General features: G+C 41.2%; 1 protein-coding gene across 3 annotated transcripts in view; it reads left to right on the top strand.

Annotated features, from left to right (window-relative positions):
• The window catches only part of mei4 (meiosis-specific, MEI4 homolog (S. cerevisiae)), a 53,445-nt gene that overhangs the window by 4,534 nt on the left and 34,388 nt on the right, over positions 1 to 14,523 (top strand). For all 3 annotated transcript variants that reach the window (XM_051409190.1, XM_051409189.1, XM_051409191.1), the window contains exon 3: positions 2,851 to 3,368. In XM_051409190.1, coding sequence (XP_051265150.1) covers positions 2,851 to 3,368 — 518 coding nt within the window. The remainder of the gene's footprint in view (positions 1 to 2,850; positions 3,369 to 14,523) is intronic.

Below are 14,523 nucleotides of genomic sequence, written 5' to 3'. Positions count from 1 at the left end.
AGAACTGACAAGCTGAACGTTGTCCAATTAAAACGGACCCACCGCGGTGACGGGTTTGGTGGAGCTGTTAGTTTAATAGTCGACTTGGAAGAAACGTTTTGACAATAAGCTCCATCAACACAACAGTATGTGGAGTTAAAGTGGACAGCCCCAATAACCTCTGAATAGTTCTACTTGTTGTTAAATTGCAATGTGAGCGGCAGCCAGCGGGGGTGCATTATGTCGGCAGGATCATTTAAAAGGCAACCGTGACTACATTGTGCGTCTGCCCCATTTCTGATACCGCGGTGGCAGAAATTTAACAGCGGCGGGCCACCGCTCCAAAATCAACATAGAGGAAACACTGCACTGTGCCGGTACAGATTTAGATACTACACAGTGACAGTTGAATGGTTTTAAACGCATGGTATCGAAAAAGAATTGCTATGTTTGACAAACTTTCTCTTTAGTCTTGATTTTGTTGTGATTTTAGGGACTTAAAATCACAACCAAGGATCACAGTGTGCCTTAAAGGTGCTGGATACGATTCTCAGACTAGATGTTGCTCATTTTACCTCCGGTTCATAAATCACACTTCATGACTCCAATATACCTTTACATAGCAAATAGCTGTTTAATGCTATACTAATGTTTTCAATATTACATGTAAAAAAAGCGAAAAACACTTATTTACCTTCACCTATGATTGCGTGAAAAGCATTTACACTGAATTATCATCAATACAGTAGGTGCAGATGGTGAGGTAGGCCTGCTTCGTCGTACGAAGAAGCCCGCAATTTTTTGTTGCGTTTTTCTGTCCATTTGGCTGTGTACAATGCGAGAGAAAATCATGTGCAATCATCAAACGTATAGCTATAAGACAACCACGTGCCTTGATAAGAAAACATTACGCCTATCATAATAATTTCAGATACTTCGAGGAACAGTTTACAGGTTATTCAAGTATTTATAGAATTTAGATAATTTAGAATAATTATCTTACCTCGATGCGACAGGCTATCCAAATGCCAGATGAACGTCTTCTCCCAGAAATGTTTTCTTTTTACCCGGATAAAGAATGTTGAAAACACTACATAAACACTGGTTTATGAGACACAACCGGCGCCCTCAGTCTGTCCTCATGACCACAGGGATCACATTGGAAAAACCTGTAATTATGTCCTTTAATGATCATAGATTAATCATAGGATTATGAATATGAATGATATTTTGTATGATAATGTGTCTTCTGCCAGTGCTACCATAAAAAGCCCTTTAATGAATGTGGTCGTCTCTGATCTGCTTTATCTGACCTTCACTTACCTTTCGACCTTTAGGAGATGACAGGTGTGAGTTGTAGCTGTGATAATAGACATTTTTTATACTTCTTTTTATTTTAAGTATTGTACAGTACAGTCACATATTCAGAGACACAGGACATAATGGCGTTAGGGTGCAGTCTGCGGGTTCTGGCATCCTCCGAATGTAATTCCTATGAACAGAGATATGAAGTTATTGGGACCACTCGGAGCCTGTTTACAGCAGTGGTCTGGGACACATTTGACCACATATCTTTTGTAATGCAAACACAGATGAGTCCTGGGACACATTGAATGACCGACCACTCACTGAGGTCCTGTAAGAACACAGAAACACACCGTCTGATTGGTTCCCTGTACTGTCAATGATGTGTTTGAGCTCTGTTACCTGTTTGTGAACACACTGAAATAGTAAACACAATATCACCAGACTCCCTGAAAAAAATCTCAGTTTTAGACTTATTGAGTGAGGAGACACTTTATAAACTTTGTGAAACTTTATCTACGACAGATTATAAACAGTTTGGACCTTCTTGTAAATTCGGTAAACGTTCCACCGCATTGACAGCACAGGTAGACAAAAAGGAGAGTAATAATGGACTGACTGACAACATCTTGAGTAGGGTACAGCCATATAAAAGTGTTTATTTGCATATAGAGCGGGGAAATCTGATCACAAGTGGTCACTGGAGATGCATTTAAATACCAGCTGTAACCTGATGTATATAAAGCTGTCCACTTGTGATTGGATTGATTTAATATGATTTAAGATGAGTCCTGAAAAATCTTAACTTTCCATTCAAATGTCTTCCTTCTAATATTTGTTTTTTTTATGTCCTTGTCTGTGTGATAATTCCCAGTTTGAAATGATCGCGTTCCTCTCCAGTTCCCATGTTCCCTTCATATCCAAGCTGTTGGTTTATTAGTTGTTCTGATCAGAGACATTTTCAAAAGAGTGTTCACTGAATTTGTAGAGAGATCACATTGTCATGGTGACACTTTTCTCCATCTGTGACCCTTTTGTGCCTCTTAATTTTATTGATTCCCAGCATGTTCAGTGTCACAGAGTGAGTCAAATGTGACATTTCACAGACAGAAAATAGAAAAAAGAAGAGTGAGGAAGGATAGGTTGTTATTATCAGTGTCTGACAGCATTATGGAAAGGATCCCTACAGAGATAGACCTTTAGTTTAACCACAAACAGTCGTAATATCACTATCACTCTCCACCAGACTCCAGAGACACAAACACTCATTTTACCTTCAGATCATCGTAACTTCATTAAAGTGGACAGAAACAGAATAAAACTCATTAAAACCGTCTCTGTTAGTGTTTCCAACAATCACCAACTCTGGTTTGGTGGAAATAAATCCTTAATTCACCGACGTAGATGATAAAAACAGCAGTTTCAGTCGGAGCAGACCGGCTATGGAAACAAACCACAGAGAGGCTGCGATACAACACAGGCAGAGGGAGAGAGACACCATGTGACATATATAGAGAGTAGTTGTTGTATATTCTCTATATTCATTTTCCGTGTAAAATCTTCCAGGTCAAGACAACACAATGGACACCAATTCACAGGATCTGTTTGGTCCAGAAAGTGTAGCGTACAGCACAGACCTTCAACCAGACTGCGACTCGGAGACTCCTGAGCTCCTGCTACCGGACCCCGAACCTGCTGTCCCTTCCCCTCAGCTGCATCTTCCCTCCAGTCCTCACAGGAAAGCCCTGCTTCCTCATGTGCAGTTCCTCCAGTCGCTGTGCGCCCTCCACCGAGTAGAAGAGAGCAGCAGAGGCCTGGAGTCGCTGTGGTTCCGCCCTGACGGGGGTGCTGGGTTGGTATTGGTGGACTCTGTGTGCCAGCTCCTGGACTCAGTGGTGGCGGCGTGCAGGGAACCCCCTCTGCTGGGACCTACCGACCTCGTCCTGCAGGCCTGCCAGGTCGCGGCCCGAGCGATGGACCTCTTCTGCTCCCAGAGGCTGCCGTCTGTGGAGTTCATGAGACGGGTGGAAAAGTCACTGAGGGAGCTGACTGGGATGCTGCTGCACTGTAATCAGCTCAGCGGGGTGAGTAATGGGATCCATGGGGAGGGGATGTTTGCGTGCACACTATTTCCTTATTAATCTGTCTGCAGTGCCCCTCCCCCCCCACAGCTGGGAAATTACCCCCACTGTTGGATCAGTTCAATTAAAGGGATAAATAGATCATACAAACAAACAACGCTGCCTCTCTAGCAACCTCCTCTGATCTTTTTCACCCAAACGGAGTGAAATCATGCTTATGGTGTGTGTTTGTGTGATCAAACAGATGGAAAATCTAGATATTGTGCTCATGTTATTAACATAAGTGACCTGAAGCCACATTTGCATGCATGTGTTAACTTACTGTAAATAATGAAGTACCCTTGAACCTCTGCACTTAGCGTAGATAATGACATATGCTGTAATCACTTTCTCTCTGTTGTTGATGAAACATACAGAAACTTCAGTTAAAAAAACAAAACATGCAGTTGAAACCAGTCTCTGGAGATTACACTACAGCGCCTGCAGTTTCCAGATCCTGAAAGAGCAGCTTATAGGTTAAAATTGTGTCATGTGTAATTGTATCTGTTGTAGAAGCCTTACCAGTCCACTACCTAAAAAGGAAAAATAATTGTACTGGTCTATCACTAAGACACCATCCCTGATGATGGCTGTATTTCTCCTCATTGCTGTCTTTTCCTGGTCACTTGAAGGTCTAACAGGAGCAAAATGTATAAGGCAGTGGTTTGTCAAATGTGAATGAAAGTGTGTTATCAAGCTCACCACACTGGCATTGTGACTCTCCGCCTTACACTTCTACATTTTGAGGTGGACGGGAAAACTACGGTACAAAAACAGTCCAGATATACAGTTTATGTTTTGATTTATTTATCATTTCCTACACATTAATTAACTGGGGACATCAACCTAAAAGTGTCTTTTAAAGTCCGGCGCTTAGGGAGGGACATGTCACAGATATTGATTGCCGTTTACAGCAGCCAATAGTTCAGAGTGTGTATTATGCCCCCACTGTGTTATGCTGCTAGCACTATGAGATAGCATCAGCATCTACCTTCCAATGAACACAGCCGGACCCGGGACCGAACACAATCTCCGAGGGGTAATCCAGTACTGAGGTAGTTTTACAGTTCGCAGCAGTTAATTAGCAGTTAGCTACTTTAGCTAAAGCTATCTGTCCATCAGGAATCACAGAGAGTTGAAGCTGAGCAGCCGGAGGACGTCAGAGGGAAAACCAGGAAATGTTTTCTCCATAAAATCTGATCCAGTTTCACCAGAATCACTGAATCCAGTTATAAATCAGTGAGGCCATAGATATCTGTAACACATCGACCCTCAGAAACACTCCCCGTCGGTGTCATCGTAAGAGAGAGACAGCGTTTCATTGGACGCAGCATTAGTATATGCAACTTCTTCTAAAATATAATAAAGAATACCTGAAAATACCTAAACAGCACAGGACAGATGAGATAGAATCATCATGCAGACTTTAACATTTAATCTGTGGAAGTTCTTTTATTGTGCTTAATTATTGTGTATATATATATTTTTCATAGTAATACAAAACTTAAAATGTGTCATTTGGTTCCAGAGATTTCAGAGAGTCACCTCTTGTAAACATAAAGGTTGGCTATTAAAAGGAATTTGCTCTGGTGATGTGGCCACCATCCTGGATCTGCTCTGGCCAGTCACAACTGTTTATCTAACGTGGGGAGAGCTTGATATGATGACTGATGTGTGAAAGGCCACACCTATTAATGCTCGGATTGGTTGCAGGTCTAACCAGTTACGTCCAGTCTACAGGTCCGTCTGGCACAACATCAGGCACTGCTGATCAAATATAGTAGTAAGGCAGGGGTTCTCAACCTTTGCAAGCCCCTTCCTGGTTCATTGTAGTTGGGCTCCTCCCGCCACCCCCACTTCACCACCTTGCATAGATAGATAGATAGATAGATAGCCCTAGGCTAGGCTATTATTATTATTATTATTATTATTATTACAGGGCTCCAGAGTGCGACCAATTTTAAAAAATGTTAAGAGTGCAACTAATCATTTTTCTAGGCCGCACCGTTGCACCTGACGCTGCCCGGGTGAAAACATAAATTTATTTTGCAAGCGCATCATCTCTCTGTGTTCTCCTGTGACCGAACTCACACACTCATGGTAGGATCATATCGGGTTCTAAACCAATAAGAGACAGAGCTCGGGCGGGTCTTTGCCTCTGATTGGCTGTGGTCCTGTTCACCGCGCTAAGTCCTGTGTGTTTAAAAATCGCCAAGTCCTGGTCCTTCAGCGACAGCATCAGACTCGAACCAGAGGAGGAGACAACCGAGTCTGGGATAGAGCCCATATTATTATTATTATTATTATTGTTATTTTTATTATTATTATTATTATCATCATCATAAGGCCTATTATCATTACTAGGCTATTGGTATAATTGGGAATTGGCACTAGACCTCTGATATGAATTTATGCTTTATTATTGTTATTATTACTAGGCCTAATAGTTGGCCTATCATCTGCATTTTTACAGAAGCTTGCAGGTAGGCGATGTTAATGTGAGACCTGAGCCTGCTTTGCCTTGCAAAGATCCTCAATTCTTGGCGTAATGTCTGCGCGATTCATTTGCAGCCTGGACGCGGAGTGGTGTGTGTCTCCTCTCTGCTCTGACTGCAGGCTGGGACTGCTGCGCGAGGCTACTTAGAGACTGACCGCCTGTGAGTGCTTTTGGATGGGGAGGGGCTCATGGCAACACCCGCTACTGGTTGAGCACAGTAACTGCAGAGTGATACGTGCTTTCAAGTCAGAGTCTCCAAACAACACAAAAGTCTCGAATACCACCAGTAAAAGAAGCTAGATTTGTCGCTAGACCCTTTTGACAAAAAAAGTCGCCAGGAGGATTTGGAAAGTCGCCAGATTTAGAGAGAAAGTCGCCAAGTTGGCAACACTGGCTATGACGTGTGTGCAGACTTTTATATAGTAGCACTTACGTGACGTCACGTCACAGGCTCAAAATACTACCCCCTGTATTGGTAGATTTGAAATGAAACTGTGTGGTTGATTTGATTGTGTGTTATAATAGTCCAACCACTTGCATATCGACATGGGGGGGAATTTTAGTGATGATTTTTTTTTTTCCTCCCATCCTGTAGCCTACTCGGCCCCACCGGTTGAGAACCACTAGGGAAGGGAAAACTTAAGTGGGGAATGTCAGAGCAACCCCCCTGAGCATGTTGTTGCTGCAGGGACACAAATTAAATATTCATTTAATCATAATGCACATGAGATCCTGGCTACAGTGGCTGGATTTGATTCACACAGGATTAGTATCATCAGGGAACCTCTGTGTTCTCCAAGTTTTCCTCTGTAGATTTAAGACACAGCAGATTTCTGTGGGATTAAGTCACCATATTGGTTACAAGTTTTCTGTTACTATCCCTCGGGTGATATTGGTCCTGGGGGACAGGGGCTTAAGGGGCTTACGTGACAGTTGCAGTAGTTAGGGAGCTACATTAAATGTACCCAAAAGAAGTTTTAATACTACACAATTTCCCATGAGTATCATTAAAGTTTCATAACATTTTATTGTATTAAAGCAAGACCGGATTATTGGTGTTTGTGTAAAATGTGGCTCAGTTTAATGTATTCTGCAGCTGCAGCTGAGAACTTGTAGGCAAATGTAAAAATTGATCATTTGTCTGTTTAGAAACCAAATCCAGTTTGATTAGAGCAAATGGGACGAAGCAGCTGCAAATGGGATGAAGAAAAATGCAACTAGTGATTATTTTCAGTTGTTTTTCTTGATTAACGGTTTGTTCTGTAAAATGACAGAATAGAGTGAAAAACACTTATCACAAGGTGACTTTGGATTGCTGGTTTATTCCGACTAACCACAAAACTCAAAGATATTCAGTTCACAGTGTAATAAAACCGAGAAAAAGCAGCTGGAACCAGAGGATGTTTGAACTTTTGTAGTTCTCAACCAGCTGAATTAATGTGCACAAGGCTTTAGTTACTGAGATACATAGTGTCCAAAGAGCTCAGAGGGTCAGTGTTTCCCATTAATTACCTTAACTGTGGCGGCCTGCCACGGTCCAATTAGTCGGCCATAGTTTTATAATGAACCAAAAATATGTTTCTTCTTCCCTGTAACATTTTGTTTTGTGCCATTGCTTCAGTAAAGCCTCTCTCACTCCCAGTGCTGTGTGGACAATCTGCCCTCGCTCTGCCCCTCCTGTACAGTCCACTGACAGTCACGCTGCTCTGGAGAGAGAGGGAGAGAGAGGGAGAGAGAGAGAGAGAGAGATTTACCAGCTAGGTAAAGCAACAGTGAACGCCAGTGAGAACACCGGTTGGTGCTGCTGTCATTTGGCACCTTGTTGGTTTCGATTGTTTCCCACATGTGGGTGAAAAAATCCCTAATGCGACTTTATAAAACAAACTGCTGAAGAAAGTCAACCCGAGACACATACAGGGAGAGAAACAGGAAGAGGGTGTGTGTGTGTGTGTGTGTGTGTGTGTCCACCAGGCAGATATCAATAAAGCTACCAAGCTAGTCACACGACAGTGGCGAAGGAAGAGCAGCCACAGTTTATAGTTCCACCTTTACCTGCTACAGTTTGCACTGGTAAAGAAAACACTTTTATTGGCCAGGTATTTGGAAAAAAAGTGCTGTCCTGTCCTGTCAAGGAAATTATTTCTTAAAAAGAGGGGGAACCCTGATTGAAAGGGAAGTACTAGGCATGTCAATCGCTTCCCATCTGAAAAGGTCATTAACCAGTTAATATTCTTATAATCAGAAGATGTAATCTAGAATCTGATTACACTGGATGGTTCATATTTTCAGTCATCATTTTGCTGTGAGACACCACATTCAGCAGTATGCGTTCTACCTTCCTACACCAACCTATTCCTTCATCAGCCTTGAGGTGACATTGACAGTATTTTCATTACAATAAAGCAGGGCAGTATCTTGTATTATTAGGTGTAACCTTCATTCAAAGCTGAGGCCATAATGGGTAAAATTGCCTCCGCAGCGGATTGTAAAAGTCCCACAGCGCCTCACACACGTGTTAGTGTCATGAGAGGGCTCTGCAGCTGGGAAGATGAAGTTATCCCATCTGGCTCTTACTGAACGCCCAGAGAATGGCTTCGCCCAACTGAGATGGCTGCAGGCGATTTGCTCTGCAGTGAATTCCCTCTCTCTGTTTGTCATGACGAATGGGGAACAGAACTTGAGTTTTCTTTCTGAAGCGGCACAGTGATGTTTAGCGGTTGTCAATAAAACTGATGATAGCGGTGAGGAGGGTGCTGAATAATTTAAATTTAATGAGGAGTTCCATTAATGGAGCAGTGATCTGTCTCTGAGAAACTTAAATGCCCCCACAGAGGAGAGCTGTCTTACTGCCTTATAGGACAGGTCAGACAATATTAAACAATAATCCAGGGGAAATTAAGAGAGCAGGAACGCTGTTAGTTGGAGTCAAAATGTCATTATTATGGAAGGATGGTAATTCATTATTATGTGTTATTAGTTATGGCTACATTTAATGGTCATGGTCATTAAGATGTGATGAATAAAACATTTGTATTGTCGAAGCTCACATTCAGAAAATAAAAACACATTTAATTTAATGTTGCTTCTCATAAAGCCAGCTCTTATATTGGCAGGCTGCTGCAGGGATTCTGTGAATTATTTGGAAATGTTGAGGTATAAAGTTTAAGAAGCTGAATACAAAAGAACACATTTGTTTTGTCCATCGAAGTGGAAAATTACCTTTACCTCACCGTGTCAGGAAATGGGCACTAAAGCATACAGACCCACAGAGGAACAGATGATATTTATACAGCATGATCTAAACACTGAGTGCCATAAAAGAATACCTAAATGGCTTTAAGGAAAAGTCTTAAGGATAATAAATGCTGTAGAGCAGCAGGCTAGTGTTGGGAGTGCCCACTGAGCGGGTCCTTCAGATTAAAGGTCTGTTTATGGGTGTGTGCTTTTGTTTCCAGATACCAAGAACTAGTCCAATACAGGGCAGCACAATGAATATTATCGAAAGTATCCAAAGTGCAAGAAGCTGCGTTATTTTAATAAAGGTAAAACGTAATAAACAGAGATTCCCTCGACTACAGCTCTTGTTCTCCAGATGTTGGAGAATATGTTTGTTTGGTACAACAAATCATCACAATTTTCAGTGAAAATTAAAACTGTGGTTGTAAAAATGGCCGCTAATTCGGATTATAATCACTGTATCTCTCAAAATAATTGCAATATGTAAAATCAGTCTAACTGGTGTGTTCACATAATGCCAAAGTTACTGCAGTTACTGGTCTCTGATTTCCAAATGCTGTTCATGTCATCATCAAGTGTGACTGAGAAAATACTTGTTATATATGTGACTAATTCTTTATCGATTAATCTGTCATTTTAAGATTTTTCTGTTTTGTCAGTCTAGCACTCTAAACCCCAGTTTATATGTATATATTCAATTTACTGTCATTTAAGACAGCAAATCCTCACATTTGAGACGCTGGGTTGTACAATATTAGCACCATGCTTTGAAGATTACAATTTATTCAGTGTCAAAATGTCGACATCGATTAATCAACTAATACTAATAACTAATATTTGCAGTGTTACATCTGACATGGTGCTACATGATAAAGAAGTGTCAGAAAAAGCAAACAAACATGGACGTATATATGCTTTATGGACCTGTAGAGTGTTTTCTACCTCTGCAATCATACAACCGTCCCTCAACACCAGACCTTATTTATTCAGAGGTAAAAGGTAGTGAGACAGCTGGAGTCTCCAGCCGAGGGAAAAGCAGACGTCGTCCTTCCATACACATGATATAAAGAGTCTAAATGTAAAGAGTGTGAGCATTCAGTCACAGACAAGTTGCCTCTGTAATCATCTCTGTTGTCTGTCAGACTCTTTCATCAAAGCACCTTACAGAGTGAGATTACACTGCTTAAAGTTAAAAGCCTCTCTGATACCGCCGCTGTTTGATATCACCAATCTGTGGTGCTCAGTGCACGTGTAATTAAAGTCCCTGATGTGCCTGCCTCATTTTCTTGGTTTTATTAGATTTTTTCCAGCGTGTATTTTGACCTCAGTGACGTATTGTGAACTCGCTCTTACAGGGCGGAGAGATAGCTTTTAAAATGTGATCATTCTGCTGTTGGTGATGTGGGTCGCTGATCTCAGCTGTGCCTGTTGCTCAGAATGCATCACCTTGTGGCTGCATCTCATTTTTGTCTTTCGACACCACAGTGCCTAGAGAAATTGGTTTCCCTGCCGTTTTCTATTATGGATGCCCCCTTGTCTGGTGGGTGAAATGGCAACTTGGGAAAGAAGCCTTTGCACATTGATTCTGAGAAACTTGATGTTGAAAACTGATGTTTTGGAACTTTTGAAAATTTTTTGAACAGAAACTGTGATATCACTGTCTGTGGTTGACATTAGTTATGTATTGGAACAAAAAAATACATAAAATGGGCCAAAGAACTAAAAGAATTGTCCACTGCTAACAGTTTCTTGTCTTGTGTTCAAACCCATTTTATTCCTGTAACGGTGTGTTTCCTTGCTAGCCTCTCGTTGCTATAATTTCTGTGAAAACTACTGCACTTCGAGGGATACATCCTCCCGACTAAAGATTCTCCTAGTCGACTAGTCGTTGCGCATTTATGATATTTAATGATTATGAAGAAACAGCAGTAGTGATTGTGAATGTGTCAGAACAAGCAGCAAGGAGACTGAACCTTTAGTTCATTTATTCCAACACAGTGTAACATCTCACAGTCTGGTTGTTCAACACACGGAATAAATTAAATAAATTCCAACTTCACTGAAACTAATCCTGGCGGACTGATCGATACGATGGATGATGGATAATGTTAACAGTTACTGACTAATTAACTGGATACAAACTGGCTCCTCTTCCTCCATTTCATTCCTCTCCTTTCACTGCCTGAACCCGCTGGGTCTTCATCCCCAGAGTCAGAGTCCTGGTAGGAGCCTACATACATGTGTACATGGTATGAGTTGACTTTACTTGTGTATTTCTAACTTAAGAATGGTTATTCACGCGTCAGCGCTCTGACTTTGAGCTTTATTCTCACCACAATAAGCATTTTCTATGTGCTGAAGATAACCTTCTCACAATCTCTAAAATTTGCATTCTCTTTAACTCGCTCAATGAGGGCGTTGCAAACGACTTTGCGGATACCCGTTAATGAAGTCTTTATATTTCTGACGTCCAGTGAGCACTCCATCGCTCTGCCAGTCAAACTGATTGTTGGAGACAATTCAGATATGGAGGGGAGGTCAGAGATGAAGGGCAGGGGTAATTATAATACTGGAAAGACTCCTGACAAGATCAAGGAGTGCCAGCGGAGGAAGATGGCCACTGGGACTCTAAAACAATCTGACACCGGACTAATCTGTCAAACACGCTGTTCAAAAACAATTTTATATTCGAAGTGGGATAAGATTGTCTGTGATCAGTGTCTTCATGAAACTGTATTTCCTTGCATCTGACAGCATGAAAGGATGACTAAGCACATTGTGATGAATAATTTTTACTGTTGTAGTTACAATAACTTATATACATTGAACAATAACAGTAACAGTAGAGAACAGCTGATAAACTGTACAATGAACCCAAACAGTGAACAACTGCAGGAAGTTTGTGTAAAACCAGAGATTTAGATGAATTTTGAGCTGATTATTTCCTGTGAATATCAATTCTCTATCTTATTATTATTGTCATTTTAACAATCGGACAGACTTAATATTCTTCTTTATGACAGATTCAGAGTTTTCTTCTCATTGTTCTATCAGCTCTTTGGTTGTTTTCTGATGCAGGACACGGCTGTTGATCAGAGACTGAAGCTCTGTCAGTATGCACTGTCATCAGGTCTTCAAAGTTTGGATCTTAATCTAAATTTTACAAATTTCATTTAGTTTTCTTCACAGAAATGAACAATATTTTATATTTTGAAAGTTTTCTTACACCCCTTAAACTCACAAAGGCCTTGTAATCCCCCTATGAAGCTTTGGCGACCCCTTGTGGAGGTCCTGACCCCAGTTGGCAACCCCGTTTATGACGGTATAAGAAACAGTATTATGTTGGTTTTGTCACACCTGGCCAGTGCATATTTTCCAATCCCATTTTTCCCTTCCTGATACCAATCTGATAAATAATATACTACTTAGCCTGTATGATTGCTATCATTGTAGTATGGACTGGCTCAGGTTAAACCTTTTGTCTGAGTCAGAGTAGGGACAGTAATGACTTTGCTATCCTGGGAAAAAAATGGCGAACCATGTAATCTTTCCCATTTCAGGGCTAATAAATGACCCAATATCATATCAAAACCCACACGTCCTGGAAAACCTGGATATTTAGAGGCTAGTTTTCCTGTCATGGAAACACCTGGAAATTAATGACCAAATATCCTGGAAATAATCTGTGTGAGTTCTTAAAAAGAGCGGGAACCCTGTATGCAGTCTTTTTTTGTTAGTTTGAATCTAATCTTAAAATTTGTCAAATTCTTGTAAACTTGGCTCCAGACCAGCCCGTCCTGTCTCTACCAGCAGGCATTGAATCAGCTGAGGGAGGAGGACAGAGGACCTTGGCAGACCGCTCTAAACTTTACGCCAATGGACTGGATTCTTCTTGTCTTTGTTTTCCACCTTGTCTTGGTTGTCAGTCAGAAGCAACTCCCACCTACATTTGAAGTGAATTGTTGTGCTACGGCAACCAGAGTGTGTCCATACAATTACACTAACTCTCTTTTATGTGACATGGCATTTTTTTCTGTAAAGGAAGAGGAAAGCCAGTCAGTCTGTGATATGTCCGTATCCATGAATCACAGGCCCAGGAAATGAGGCTGTGGTGACAGGAGGGCGAGGTGCAGTGTCCTCAGTGTGAGTTTAAGATACGTCTTCCACAGGCTCCTATAGCAGGGAATGGCCTAATACATCTTACTTTACATACAAGACCTGTCTGCAGGGGTTTTTCTTTTTAATCTTTATTATTCACACACAGCAAACCTGCTAGACTCCAGCTTCCTTAAAGGGGAAGGCTCGGTCGGTAACTGGTGTAGTAGGCTGGGGGCGGAGGAAGGATCAGATCCTTTACTTACTTCACCACCTTGCTCCACTAGTACAGTGGGAGTACAACTGAAGCTAACACATCCACCACATTAAGAAGCAGGTAAAGTCAGCAGTGAGGATTGGAGCGACTTTAACAAGAACCACATTGTGATGGACGACTGGATCAGAACATCTCCAAACCTGCAGCTCTTGTGGGGTGTTCCCGGTCTGCGATCCAATAGACGAGCTACTGTAGCTCAAACTGCTGAAACAGTTAATGCTGGTTCTGATAGAAAGGGGTCAGAACACACTGGGGGAGCCCAGTGATACGATACGAACTATATATAAAAATGGTTTCACTCAAGGAAATCATAAGCTTATTTTTAGCGTCATTCTCCTTCTCATGCATCTTTTGTCTGTTTTCTCATAATAATACAATCAGAAATGTATTAAATGAAACTTATCTGCTTTAGGGCTTCAACTAACGATCATTAATTGTTTAGTCTATAAAATACCTCTAAATACTTGTTTCGATTCCCTAAAGCCTAAAATGACTTGTTCATTTTGCTTGTTTTATACGAGTCAGGGAAATTTTGACACTTTTGCTTGTAAAAAGGTTAATTGATTCATTGATAAAAGTCTGAACTTTTGTTGATTATTATTCTGTTGAATTGTTTCAGCTCTAGTTTGCGTCATGTTTGACTGCAAAGGGCACTGATTACAGCAGTGGTTCCCAACCTGGAGGTCGCCAAAGTAACATGTGCGGTCGTGAGGCTTTCTTGAAAGCCACAACAAAGAGCTAATAGAACAATAGTGTCAGGGAGAAGAAAACACTGAATTTGGAAAACAAAAAACAAAAAAAAAAGAAGCTTATTAACTATATATGATTGTTAAAAAATGACTTATAGTTTGGTACAGCATAATGGGGGAAACCACCAGCTGCTCACTGTGTAGTATCTAGGTTATAGAGGCAGAGTTGCTCTTGTAGACATTTTGTTATTGTAGGGAACCCGCCTTCATTTTTCGTTTCTTTTCTAAAACCCCAGCTTGGTATCAAACAATGAAAACATCTAA

The sequence above is a fragment of the Dicentrarchus labrax genome, unplaced genomic scaffold, assembly GCF_905237075.1.
Source record: "Dicentrarchus labrax unplaced genomic scaffold, dlabrax2021, whole genome shotgun sequence".
In the NCBI taxonomy this organism is placed as follows: domain Eukaryota; kingdom Metazoa; phylum Chordata; class Actinopteri; family Moronidae; genus Dicentrarchus; species Dicentrarchus labrax.
The sequence above is the reverse complement of the archived record's forward strand: the minus strand, read 5'-3'. Positions and strand labels throughout refer to the sequence as shown.